This window comes from Bombina bombina, chromosome 4 (assembly GCF_027579735.1).
Source record: "Bombina bombina isolate aBomBom1 chromosome 4, aBomBom1.pri, whole genome shotgun sequence".
Classification (NCBI taxonomy): Eukaryota; Metazoa; Chordata; class Amphibia; order Anura; family Bombinatoridae; genus Bombina; species Bombina bombina.
The window spans coordinates 187,653,112-187,667,189 of record NC_069502.1 but is presented as its reverse complement, the minus strand read 5'-3'; the positions used below and the strand labels follow the sequence as shown (position 1 = coordinate 187,667,189).

Sequence of the window (14,078 nt, the reverse complement as noted above, 5' to 3'; positions counted from 1 at the left end):
TTCCAATTGGAAGCCTTCCTCAAATTGAAATAAATCCAAGCCATTTAGGAAACCAAAGTCAGCCCCTAAGTCCGCATGAAGGTGCAGAGCATTGTCTCTCAAGGGTATCGAATAGGATTCAAAGATTTTTTCTCTCACGTATCCCTGTAAATCCAGTAAAAGCTCAGGCTTTTCTGAAGTGTGTTTCAGACCTGGAGTCTTCAGGGGTAATCATGCCAGTTCCTCCTCAGGAACAAGGTTTGGGGTTTTATTCAAACCTATTCATTGTACCAAAGAAAGAAAATTTATTCAGACCAGTTCTGGATCTGAAAATTTTGAATCGTTATGTAAGAGTACCAACTTTCAAGATGGTGACTATAAGGACTATTCTGCCTTTTGTTCAGCAACAACATTATATGTCCACAATAGACTTGCAGGATGCATACCTTCATATTCCGATTCATCCAGAACACTATCAGTTTCTGAGATTCTCTTTTCTAGACAAGCATTACCAATTTGTTGCTCTTCCATTTGGCCTAGCAACAGCTCCAAGAATCTTTTCAAACGTTCTGGGTGCCCTACTATCTGTAATCAGAGAACAGGGTATTGCGGTGTTTCCTTATTTGGACGATATCTTGGTACTAGCTCAGTCTTTACGTACTGCAGAATCTCACACGAATCAACTAGTGTTGTTTCTTCGGAAACATGGTTGGTGGATCAATTTACCAAAAAGTTTCTTGATTCCTCAGACAAGGGTCACCTTTTTAGGCTTCCAGATAGATTCAGTGTCCATGACTCTGTCTCTAACAGACAAGAGACGTTTAAAATTGGTTGCAGCATGCCGGCACCTTCAGTTTTAGTCATTCCCTTCAGTGGCTATGTGCATGGAAGTTTTAGGTCTCATGACTGCAGCATCGGACACAATCCCCTTTGCTCGTTTTCACATGAGACCTCTACAGCTTTGTATGCTGAATCAATGGTGCAGGGATTATACAAAGATATCACAATTAATATCCTTAAATCCCAATGTACGACACTCTCTGACATGGTGGATAAATCACCATTGTTTAGTTCAAGGGGCTTCTTTTGTTCGGCCAACCTGGACTGTGATCACAACAGATGCAAGTCTTTCAGGTTGGGGAGCTGTTTGGGGATCTCTGACAGCACAAGGGGTTTGGAAATCTCAAGAGGCGAGATTACCAATAAATATTTTAGAACTCTGTGCAATTCTCAGAGCTCTTCAGTTTTGGCCTCTGTTAAAGAGAGAACCGTTCATTTGTTTTCAGACAGACAATATTATTATTATCGGTTATTTGTAGAGCGCCAACAGATTCCACAGCGCTAGTATCACAACAGTGGCATATGTCAATCATCAGGGTGGGACTCGCATTCCCCAAGCTATGAAAGAAGTATCTCGGATACTTACTTGGGCGGAATCCAGCTCCTTTCTAATCTCTGTGGTACATATCCCAGGTGTAGACAATTGGGAGGCGGATTATCTCAGCCGCCAGACTTTACATCCAGAGGAGTGGTCTCTCCATCCAGATGTGTTTTCTCAGATTGTTCAGATGTGGGGTCTTCCAGAGATAGATCTCATGGCCTCTCATCTAAACAAGAAACTTCCCAGATACCTGTCCAGGGATGTTCAGGCGGAAGCAGTGGATGCACTGACACTTCCTTGGTGTTATCATCCTGCTTACATTTTCCCGCCTCTAGTTCTCCTTCCAAGAGTGATCTCCAAAATCATCATGGGACAATGTCCAGTTGCCCGCCTTGTATGCGGATCTGGTTCGGATTTGCAGTTGCCCGCCTTGGTCACTTCCGTTACGGCCAGACCTACAATCTCAAGGTCCATTTTTCCATCAGGATCTCAAATCATTAAATTTGAAGGTATGGAAATTGAACGCTTAGTACTAAGTCATAGAGGTTTCTCTGACTCAGTGATTAATACTATGTTACAAGCTCGTAAATCTGTCTCTAGAAAGATTTATTATAGAGTTTGGAAGACTTATATTTCATGGTGTTGTTCTCATAAATTCTCCTGGCATTCTTTTAGAATTCCTAGAATTTTACAGTTTCTTCAGGATGGTTTGGATAAGGGTTTGTCTGCAAGTTCCTTGAAAGGAGAAATCTCCGCTCTTTCTGTTTTATTTCATAGAAAGATTGCTATACTTCCTGATATATACACTGTTTTGTACAGGCTTTAGTTCGTATTAAGCCTGTTATTAAATCAATTTCTCCTCCTTGGAGTCTTAATTTGGTTCTGAAGGCTTTACAGGCTCCTCCATTTGAACCTATGCATTCTTTGGACATTAAACTACTTTCTTGGAAAGTGTTGTTCCTTTTGGCCATCTCTTCTGCTAGAAGAGTTCCTGAGTTATCTGCTCTTTCTTGTGAGTCTCCTTTTCTGATTTTTCATCAGGATAAGGCAGTTTTGCGGACTTCTTTTCAATTTTTACCTAAGGTTGTGAATTCTAACAACATTAGTAGAGAAATTGTTGTCCCTTCCTTGTGTCCTAATCCTAAGAATTCTTTGGAAAGATCCTTACATTCTTTGGATGTGGTAAGAGCTTTGAAATATTATGTGGAAGCTACTAAAGATTTCAGGAAGGCTTCCAGTCTATTTGTTTTATTTTCTGGTCCTAGGAAAGTTCAGAAGGCTTCTGCTATTTCCTTGGCTTCTTGGTTGAAACTTTTGATTCATCAAACTTATTTGGAGTCGGGTCAGGCCCCGCCTCAGAGAATTACAGCTCATTCTACTAGATCAGTCTCCACTTCGTGGGCTTTTAAGAATGAAGCTTCAGTTGATCAGATTTGCAAAGCGGCACCTTGGTCCTCTTTGCATACATTTACTAAATTCTACCGTTTTGATGTATTTGCTTCTTCGGAAGCAGTTTTTGGTAGAAAAGTTCTTCAGGCAGCTGTTTCAGTTTGATTCTTCTGCTTTTGATTTAAGTTTTTTTCTTTCAAAAATTAAAATAAATTTATTTTGTTGGGTTGTGGATTAATTTTTTTCAGCGGAATATGGCTGTTTTTATTTTTATTCCCTCCCTCTCTAGTGACTCTTGAGTCGAGATCCACATCTTGGGTATTGATATCCCATATGTCACTAGCTCATGGACTCTTGCCAATTACATGAAAGAAAACATAATTTATGTAAGAACTTACCTGATAAATTCATTTCTTTCATATTGGCAAGAGTCCATGAGGCCCACCCTTTTTATGGTGGTTATGATTTTTTGTATAAAGCACAATTATTTCCAAATTTCCTTTGTTGATGCTTTCTACTCCTTTCTTTATCACCCCACTGCTTGGCTATTCATTAAACTGAATTGTGGGTGTGGTGAGGGGTGTATTTATAGGCATTTTGAGGTTTGGGAAACTTTGCCCCTCCTGGTAGGATTGTATATCCCATATGTCACTAACTCATGGACTCTTGCCAATATGAAAGAAATGAATTTATCAGGTAAGTTCTTACATAAATTATGTTTTTGTCTCCTGGGGATAGGAGGCTAGCACTAAAGGGAAGGATGTTTATGGCAGGTAGCAGGCACCAATATGTTATGTGGTTTTGGAGACTAAGGAGTTAACCACCTCCTTGGCAAGGAAGGAGTTAACTTCATATTGTGGGCTCAGAGTATATTTGTATACCTGATTATTTGGAAGTTCATTAGGGGTTAATTTTACCCTAGTTTCTTAATCTGCCTTTGGTGTTTTCTACTATAATGCTTACTCAAAGGTCTATAAAATAAATATAAAATAAAAATAGCTCACTTGAGTGTATTTGATCCGGTTTGCACCCGTTTAGGGTGTAATTTTAATCTCTTTATTCAGCCCCTCTAGGTCTGCATAATTTATTAATGGTGAAGTTTGTTGGAGAGCGCAATCTTTTACGGCGCTTCTCTTATGGGGCAGGAGTTCACTCAGCGCTTGTAGAAAGCGGAGCGGTGTTATTTCTGTCTAGCCCTGCAAGTTCGTGCAGCAGGACTCTGAATGGTACAACTACTTTGGTTGGCAGAATGAAACACGATGTTAATAGTTTTTCGCGCGTCATTTCTCTTGCCCATGGTATGTCCTGCCTCCTTGTTTGAACAGCGGAGTGGCGCCTTGTTAATTCCAGATAGACCCCGCCTCGTTCTCCGGCCGAGAACAATGCGGTGTCCTTGTTCTGCCGGTCTCTACGTTCTCAGAGAAGCGGAGTTTCAAATAAAAAAAAATTCTCAAAGTATGTTGCAGATTATAACGTTTTCCGGGTGGAAACATTTTATTTTATGTCTATGTTCCTTTTTAATCCCTCAAGTTAGGGTTGTATTTACTGGGTATTTACATCTGTATGAGGCATATGTTCATGTATTGGACTAGGGGAAACGCAAGACTTGTGGACCGAATTGTTTTGGTATAAACATTTATGTCCCTTTTTATTCAATATATATCTTTCAAAAATAGTTATTTCTTCCTGGGATGCCAATCCAGGCTAGAGAAGGACCAAATTGTTTTGTACAAACTTTTATGTACTTCTGATTTAGAATAAATCTTTCAAAGATAAAAACATTCCTTGTGTTTGAGCCTCATGTTTTTCACAATATTTAGTCAGTTTAACTACTGTCTGTGCATTTCTGTAATAGAGATGTTGCACTCTGAGCCTCATGTCTCCCAGGATGATGCTGTTTAAGCAATGCCACAGCTTTCTCCTGAAACATCCCAAGCCTCTATGGCGTCACATACAGTGCCCTGTGGTTCCTCTCAATCTCCTGGAGGAGTGTATTTTCCTACAGATTTTGCAGCTCAGGTATCCTTGCCTTATCTGTTTTTTCCCTTTCATACAGGGAAAACGCATAAGAGGACATTTTAAATTTTAGATAGTAAGGTTTCTGATCCACATTCTGCTACACAGGTCGCTCTCTTGCTTAAGTCTGGTGAGGAGGATTCACCATTAGTTTCTGAGGGTGAAATCTCAGATTTGGACAGTATAATTCCTTCATCTGATGCTGAAGTCACCTCCTTCAGATGTATGCTTGAACACCTGATGTATTGTTAAAGGAGGTTTTGGCTACTTGGACGACATCGATAACCCTGTCGTTGTCAACCTTTGGAAGTTTAGTAAACTTATTACCATGATTTTTCTTCCTTTGAGGAAGTGTTTCTAGACGTGCTATGGACATTTTCACAGGAATAGGAGAAGCTAGGGATACCTTGTCACCCTGTCTCCCGTCCTTTATAGGATTTGTCTGTCACCGACTCCAGTAAAATGCACAATGCCTTAAGTAGAAGGGTGCATTTCTACTATGGTTCAGATAACTTCAATCCCTATGGAGGATAGCTGCTTCTTTGTGGATCCATGGATAAGTAGCTGGAGATTAATTGATCATCTAGAGTGATGCCTTGTCTATTTAGACTTATTGTGCTAGCCTGCGGAGCGTTGTCAGCTGAGTAGCCTACCTGTGGTTTAGTGGCACAGCCTAGGCCATTTAATACTGCAGATGCAGGTTCAATATTCAATTTGACCAAGACATGTATCAACCGGGTCCATATTTGGATTATATTTAATGTTTCCTCCAAGTCCAAGCTTCTGGCACTTACTTTCAAGGGTGAAACCTTGTTTGGACCCGGTCTGGCAGAATTAACTTCTGACATTATGGGTGGAAAAGGGGTCTTTTCTACCACTTGTCAAGTGGAATAGATGGCTTAGTGGTAAACTTTGCTGCCTTCAAAGCTGAAGGTTTAGAGTTAGAACCCAGCTGTGGCTAGGTGTTCCTCACAGCAAGTGCCCTTTCACTGATGGATTACAAATAGCCTCGCCTATGTCATGATTTGCAGGCGACCAAATTTACGTTTTGACGTCTCTATAGAGCATGAGACAAGCACAAATGTTGAGATACTTCTTGAACAGAGTTCAAGACCTTCCTCTCTGGGAGTGATAGTTCCAGTTCCAGTCAGGGAACAGGATCTAGGTATTTACTCAGGTTTCTCAGAGTACATTCCTTCAAAGTAGTATCAATTCTCCTTTGATTCAAGAGGGTCTGTTCATGACGAACATAGACCTGAAGGATGTGTATCTTTTTGTTCCCATTATTCGGGATCTTCTCAAGTTTCTGAGATTTGTCATCCTAGAAAGACTCTTTCCAGTCTTGGGGTATTACAAAGGTTTCCTGCTGGACAATATATGGCTCAGGTGTCATCCTTCCTTTGACCAAATCTCTCTTTCAAGAGATCTTGTCTATTCTACGTTCCCATATATGGGAAGTGAATCTGGGAGAAGAGTTCCCTTATTCCAACTACAAGGGTGAATGTTTTAGGGTCCTTAATGGACTTCTATCTATGAGAATTTCTAATTCTTCCTCTTACCTTTCTCTACAGTCTACTGTTTGGCCCACATCTAGCTCTAGTGGTCCAGTAGATAGCTTAGCCATGTTGTAACCAGAGGGTTGGGAGTTTGAATCCAGCTGCTGCTGATTTTCCCTTCTCTTTTCAATGGCTCAATGTATGGAGGTAATTGGTCTGATGGTTCCATGAGATCATCCCTTTTCTTGATTCTCTTTGAGAGCTCTGCAGTTATGCATGCTCAGTCAATAGAGAGGTGACCATTCAAATTTCTATCAGGGGATAGATCTAGTTCTTTTTTAAGAGTCTCTTTTCCGTGGTGATGTTCTCAGTAGTATCTTCCTCAGGGCACATGTTTCCGGAGACATTCCTGGGTGATTGTGCCCACGGAAGCAAGCCTGCTGGGCTGGGGAGCAGTCTGTAACTCTTTAAGGGTGCAAGGACTTTGGACTCTAGAGGAGTCTGTTCTCCACATTGACATCTTGGAGTGGAGAGCAATTTTCAATGCTCTGAGGGCTTGTCCTCAGTTGTCCTTAGCCGGGTTTCAGGTTCCAGTCGGACAATATCACATCAGTGGGGAGGAACTCGGGTGTTCATTAGTTATGAAGGAGGTGGCTCGGTTTTGTACAGTGGGCAGTAGCTCACAATGGCCCTCTATCTGTCATCCACATTCTAGGAGTTGACATCTGGGGAGAGGACTTCCTCAGCAGACAGAATTTTCATCCCAGGAAGTGGGTTCTCCATCCGGAGGTGTTTTCCAGGTTAACCTTCTAATGGGGGGGGGGGCTGGAGTTGGATCTGACAACGTCTCGGCAGAACGCAGAGCTTCTAAGGTTTGGCTCAAGGTCAAGAGATACGCAGGCCTCCCTGATAGTTGCTCTGACGGTTCCTTGGGATTTTGGTCTAGCATTCCTGTTTCCTCTGTTTGCACTCCTTCCACGAGTCATTGCTCGTATCCAACAGGAGAGAGCATTGGTTATTCTAATAGCTCCTGCTTGACTTTGCAGGACCTGGTATACAGACCTAGTGAAAATGTCATCTCTTCCACCTTGGAGGTTGTCTCTGTGGTAGGAACTTTTAACACAGGGTCCATTCCTTCTTCCGGATCTAGTTTTTCTGAAGCTGATTGCTTAGAGATTGAACGCTTAGTCCTATCTAAGCGTGGTTTTTCTGAGTCGGTCATTGTGACCCTGATTCAGGTTCAAAAACCTGTTCTAGAAAGACTTTCCGTAGGGTATAGTGTATATACCTTTATTGGTGTGATTCCAAGGGCCCCTCTTGGAGTCAGGTCAGGATTCCTAGGATTTTGTCCTTTATCCAGGAAGGTCTGGAGAAGGATTTGTTTCACAAACGTCTGGCGGATGTGCCAGATGTTCTATTTTTTTGTCAGGCCCTAGTCATAATCAGGCTTGTGTTTAAGCCTGTTGCTCCTCTTTGGAGTCTTATCCTTGTTTTTAGGGTTTTGCAGCCGGCTCTGTTGAGCCTTTGCATTCCATAGATATTAAGTTATCTTGGAAGACTTTGTTTGTTTTTGTTATCTTTTCTGCTCTGAGAGTTTTGGAACTCTCGGCTTGCAGTGTGCCTTATCTTATTTTTCTTGCTGATAAGGTGGTTCTTTGTTCAAAGTTGGTTTTTCTTCCTTAAGTAGTTTCAGATAGGAACTTGCTGTTCCTTCTCTATGTCCTTATCATTCTTCATAAGGAACGTTTGTTGCACAATCTTGATGTTGTGCGTGGTCTGAAATTCTTCATACAGACGACTAAGGATTTTCGCCAGTCCTCTGCCCTGTTTGTGTGTTTCTCAGGAGACGTAGGGTCAGAAAGCTTTTGATACTTTTCTTCTTTATGGTTGAGAGGTATAATTAATTTTGCTTATGAGACTGCTGGTCAACAGCCTCCTGAGAGAATTACAGCTCATTCTACGAGAGCTGTTTTCTCTTTTTGGGCCTTCAACAATGCAGCTTCTGTGGAACAGATTGCAAGACTGCAACTTGTCTTCTCTGCATATTTTTTACAAATTTTTGAAATTTGATTTATTTTGCCTCGTCTGAGGTTTCTTTTGGGAGTAATGTTCTTCAAGAGGGGGGTGCTTTTTGGTTTAGGTCTACCTGTCTTGTCCCTCCCTAGTCATCTGTGTCCTCTAGCTTGGGTATTGGTTCCCAACAGTAATTGATTACGTCGTGGACTCACCATATTTTAGGAAAGAAAACAAATTGTATGCTTACCTGATAAATTTATTTATTTCCGGATATGGTGAGTCCACGACCCCACCCGTTGTTTTAAGACAGTTATTTTGACTAAACATCAGGCACCTTTACATCTTTGTATTATTCCTTTTTCCATTTCCCTTCAGTCAAATGACTGGGGTTTGTGGGAAGTGATACTAAACAGCTTTGCTGTGGTGCTCTTTGTCTACTCCTGCTGGTCAGGAGTGATATTCGCAACAGTAATTGATGACGTTGTGGACTCACCATATCCGGAAATAAATAAATGTATCAGGTAAGCATAAATTTTGTTTTTCTTGCTCCTCTTTTTTGGCTTTTACTCCTTAAACACCTCACCACATGGCTATAGGTTAAACTGAGGTATGTGAGAGGTCGGTGGGGTATTTATAGGCTTTTGAGGTTTGGGAAACTTGGCCTCCTCTGGGTAGGAATGTATATCACAAACTTAACAGCTTGTGGACTCTTGCCACCATGAAAGAAATTAATTTTTCAGTTATTACATAAATTGTGTTTTTCTTGGGCTAAATGTTTTTATAGGATCTAAAATCTTTTGTTAGAAAGCTGTTTTGTAGTCTCAGGACACCCCCCTCAAAAGCTTCTTGTGTGTTTTATTTTTATTTTACTTCCTTTGTAATTAGGGCATATACAAATGATCTCCTGTACAAATGAACCAATTATTGTGCAGCACATAAGTGTCACGGTTCTGCATTCCAAAGAATTCACTCCAGCCTTCAAGAGGGAGTGCAACACTACAGGCAAAATATATCACATGTATAATTAAACATTGTTTGAGTTTCCTGTCCTTTAAAGTGTATGGAAAAACTATTCCTGCTTTCAAAGTGAGGGAATGCTAGTAATCCCCTTGTCTATCCAATGGTCTTTAAAACATAGGTAGCTACTATAACATATAAATACATTTCTAAGATAAAGTAATAATTATTATCAAAATAAGTATTTATTATGGTTTTCACATTCTTTTTTAACTTTTGAATTCTAAGCATAAATCGAAAAGTAGCAGTGTAATATACTACATTCTGCAATATAAAGTAAAACCTGCAAAATAATTTATGTATTCTGGGTGATTTTGTAGCATTTTGTATGTTTTTTTTAACAGATCTATTCCCTAAACCCCTTTAGTGCTAAAAAATGTTTAATACCTTCTGTGTCAGTAAGACCTCTGTACCTTGCATTGGATAACAGAATGTTGTTAACACAAGCTCGTAATAAATTGCTTTCTTTTTTCCCTTTTTCAGGACTACGTTCTAGCAGTAGATACGTATCACACAGTTATAAAGTATTACCCCGAGCAAGAGCCGCAATTGCTGAGTGGCATTGGAAGAATTTTTCTTCAGGTAATTGCACAGCAGACAGCAACTGAACTAATAAGTTTTCTTCAATTAGTTATGTGGTCGTTAAAGAAAGTGAAATATTGAAGATGAAAAAACCCCACAAGGGAACTAATTTGTTCTGGTCTCAACCCTCTAAGATGGGCATTAGGATTATTAGGTGATGATTAGTAGATACTGAAGTATGCCTACAAATTGATGTGTTGCCAAGTTCTGTACAAGTTTAGTTTGCAAAAAAATCAAGGTTCCAAAGGAGACTAATATATTTTTGTGCTGCCCCAAGAGAAAAAACAGAAAAGGGGATTTGTAATTACCCGAGAGAACCAGTTGTCAGAAAAGCACCACTATTGTGAATTTACTGTGTGAAACAACAGTAATTCCTAAGCTGTAATGTCAATTATACTGAAAACTACATTTATATGAAGTGTCTTACAAATTGTAATTTTCTATGAAGAAGCAAATACACTGATTTAAAGTGCATTGAAAGCCCTGCACTGTATATGTTCTTTGTGATAGTTTCACTCGGTATGCATACTTTGCCCACAGCTGTACATTTTAGTAACGATATACCAAAAGAAGCTCAACAATCTTAAAGGGACATTGTACTTTAAAAAGTTTCTCTCCTTTAAAGTATTCCCAGTGATCAACTTTTCCTGCTAGAGTGTATTAAATTGTTTACAAATAGCTGCTTTAACTTTATTGTGGAATTTGTTGAAACTACCTCCTAAACTGTAGTATTATCTGTTGTACACATACAGTCCAGGATTTAAAGGGACATGAAAACCATTCTTTTTTCTTTCATTATTCAGAGGGACCATACAATTTTAAATAACTTTCCAGTTTCTTCATAGAAACTGACTCACAGGATTTTAGTTGAGTGACTATTCAACTTTTGGTATTGAATTAAATATATTGGTTTCTACAAATACAACTGACAAGATTTATTTTGTTACTTCCTTCACCTGCATTTGCATTTTAATTGATATTTCATTTAATGAATAACAATCTCATAAGAGTGATATTTATTTAACACCGTTTAAATACATTGTATATAACTGGTACTGAGTTTAAGCTACTTTTAACAGTGTGTGTTTGTGTGTTTGCAGAAGTCAGTCTGGACTCCAGTTTTTGTTGGCAAATATTATTAATAAAATGATCGAGTATGCATGTGCCAAATTGATAGTTTATTTTTCTCTTACATACAGAGTTATAGAGTGGGGCAATCTTTTTTGTCTTTTGCAATCTCTTTTTGCATTTCAAGCACATAACTGACTATGTGTAATATTCATGTTGTGAGAGTTAATATCGTGTTGGAGACATTTTAAGCCTGTCTCGTGTGGGTTGAAAGGTACATTCCATAGGTGTGTGAAAGTCTTTGGTGTCTAGGATTTATTAAGTAATGTGCAATCACCTTTACACTGGTAACAGTCTAACTTAAGGTCACCATGCGACTCTATATGTATGATCGCTAATTTTACATTTAGTAAGTTTAACAACATATATTAATCATACTAGAGCTCAGTTGCCAAAGTATGGTATATACACATAATAGGTTTTTAAACTTTCCGTAACAGGCCAGATCATCATACTCTAAGATGAATAGTAACAATTTAACTTGAAAGTTGGTATTCTATTTGTGATGAAATATGTATCGCAATGGATAGCGGTAGTATTAGAATGTAACTAGAAAATACTCTTTACAACGGAGCATTCACCCAAAATAGAAGTTGTTAATCAACCAGTGATATGCATTTCCAACCTATCACAGACGAGATAGGGCGGGACTTCCGGTATGAAAGGTTTATATCCCCCAAGCCCGATGATAAAGCCCGGAGGGGCGAAACGCATCAGGGGACTATTGTGAGCGTTTGGGCGCTCTATTTTTAACTTGCCAGACACTGGCCCGTTTGTGATTTCACTTAGCAATTTTAAAAATAATTTTTGCCTTGATTTAGCTAACTTGTTGTATAGTCTGGGTTGTGCCAGACTTAGCCTGAGTCACAGATCAATGTATAGTGTTTAGAGCATTAGCTGCTAGATTCCTTTATTGAACACTAGCAATAACAAATATATAAAAAATTACTCAGTAATTCATATGTAAGAGACAGCATTGAACCAACCCTAAAGCCTAAGCGACAGCATAGCAAAGACTAGAGTCTAAGAAACATCAATATACTCACAATGTATAATATAACTGAAAGATGGATATTATGAACATATATATAGTAGAATTTTCAACAGCATTGTTGCACTAACTATAGGTAATTAATACAAATTACACTGCTTGTTTACTTTAAGATCCACCTCACTTATGGATTTAAAATCTAAAATCTAATATGTGGCAACTGATTTAAACGTTCACTAATGCACATTTAAGGCAACAGCTGATCCTGACCACATTGATACGATAGTAGCCATTGTTGGCAACAATTACACCTAAAATTCACTTGTTACTTATCATTATAAAGACGATACAATAAACGCATTATCAGCAAGGTATAATCTTGATTACAAGTGAACAGCTAGATGTAAGTTTTACATCTTGCTTATCACTATAAGAGAGCAAGGAATATAGTTGTAATAGACTTATCAACAATTATATATAATCCAGTATCAGCATTGTACCTTACAATATTTTTTAATATATAAATAAAGAGGTGTGGATCACACAAACATAGTGGCTATTATTATTTCAAAAGGTCACGCACCTGCTTTACATGTTGCTATCTATTATAATAAAGCATGGAATTTAAATCCCATTGAGGACCTATTAAAGCCCTATATTAGAGCGAGCACAACAATATATCCAGAACTAATGACTTTGGAAATAATAGTGTGATACTCAATCCGTAGCTGCTATAATCAAGAGATTTGCACTTTATAGAATTAACGTACGTAAATGTAGGTTGGGGAATCATACACAAATTCACAGAAAGGCCTGGATATAGAATTAATCGTGTGTTACCCTTATTTCTTTCATGTAATTGGCAAGAGTCCATGAGCTAGTGACATATGGGATATACAATCCTACCAGGAGGGGCAAAGTTTCCCAAACTTACAAACTTTGCCTTCTATGGAGGTGGTGAAGTAAGTTTGTGCTAAGATTTCTACGTTGATATGCGCTTCTCAGCATTGTTGAAGCCCGATTCCTCTCAGAGTACAGCGAATGTCAGAGGGACGTGAAGGGAGTATCACCTATTGAATACGATGATTTCCCTAACGGGGGTCTTTTTCATGGGTTCTCTGTTATCGGTCGTAGAGATTCATCTCCTACCTCCCTTTTCAGATCGACGATATACTCTCAAATTTACCATTACCTCTACTAGAGAACTGTTTTAGTACTGGTTTGGCTATCTGCTATATGTGGATGGGTGTCTTTTGGTAAGTATGTTTTCATTTACTTAAGACACTCTCAGCTATGGTTTGGCACGTTATGCAAATTATATAAAGTTTTAAATATATGTATTGTACTTATATTTGCCATGAGTCAGGTTCATGTATTTCCTTCTGCAGACTGTCAGTTTCATATTTGGGAATATAAACACTTTAAGAAATTTGTTTCTTACCTGGGGTTTAGTCTTTTTTCAATTTGACTACTTTTGCATTTGCGGATATTAGGACCGCGGGTGCGTCAAATGTTAGACTTTATTGCATCATTTTTGGCGCGGGAAATTACGTTTTTGACGCAACTTCGTCATTTCCGGCGTCATACGTGACATTGAGACCTTTCACACGGCGGCGTCATTATTATTCATTATTTCAATACCCCATTGTTGTTTGCCTCCTGCTTTCTTTTCTATCAAGAGGCCTATTCTTTTGCATTTTTCCCATTCCTGAAACTGTCATTTAAGGAAATAGATCATTTTGCTTTATATGTTGTTTTTTCTTTTACATTGAGCAAGATGTCCCAATCCAATCCTGTCTCTGAAGTTTCTGCTGGAACATTGCTGCCTGACATGGGTTCTACAAAAGCTAAGTGCATTTGTTGTAAAATTGTAGAAATTATTCCACCGAATGTCATTTGTAATAGTTGTCATGATAAACTTTTACATGCAGATAGTGTTTCTATCAGTAATAGTACATTGCCAGTTGCAGTTCCTTCAACTTCTAATGTGCATGATATACCTGTAAATTTTAAAGAATTTGTTTCTGAATCTATTATGAAGGCTTTGTCTGCATTTTCACCTTCTAATAAACGTAAAAGGTCT

The 14,078-nt window shown here is 38.8% G+C and overlaps 1 protein-coding gene across 2 annotated transcripts in view; it reads left to right on the top strand.

Annotated features, from left to right (window-relative positions):
- The window catches only part of TRAPPC12 (trafficking protein particle complex subunit 12), a 496,716-nt gene that overhangs the window by 402,187 nt on the left and 80,451 nt on the right, over positions 1-14,078 (top strand). For both annotated transcript variants that reach the window (XM_053709729.1, XM_053709728.1), the window contains one exon: positions 9,778-9,876. In XM_053709729.1, the coding sequence (XP_053565704.1) occupies positions 9,778-9,876 (99 nt within the window). The remainder of the gene's footprint in view (positions 1-9,777; positions 9,877-14,078) is intronic.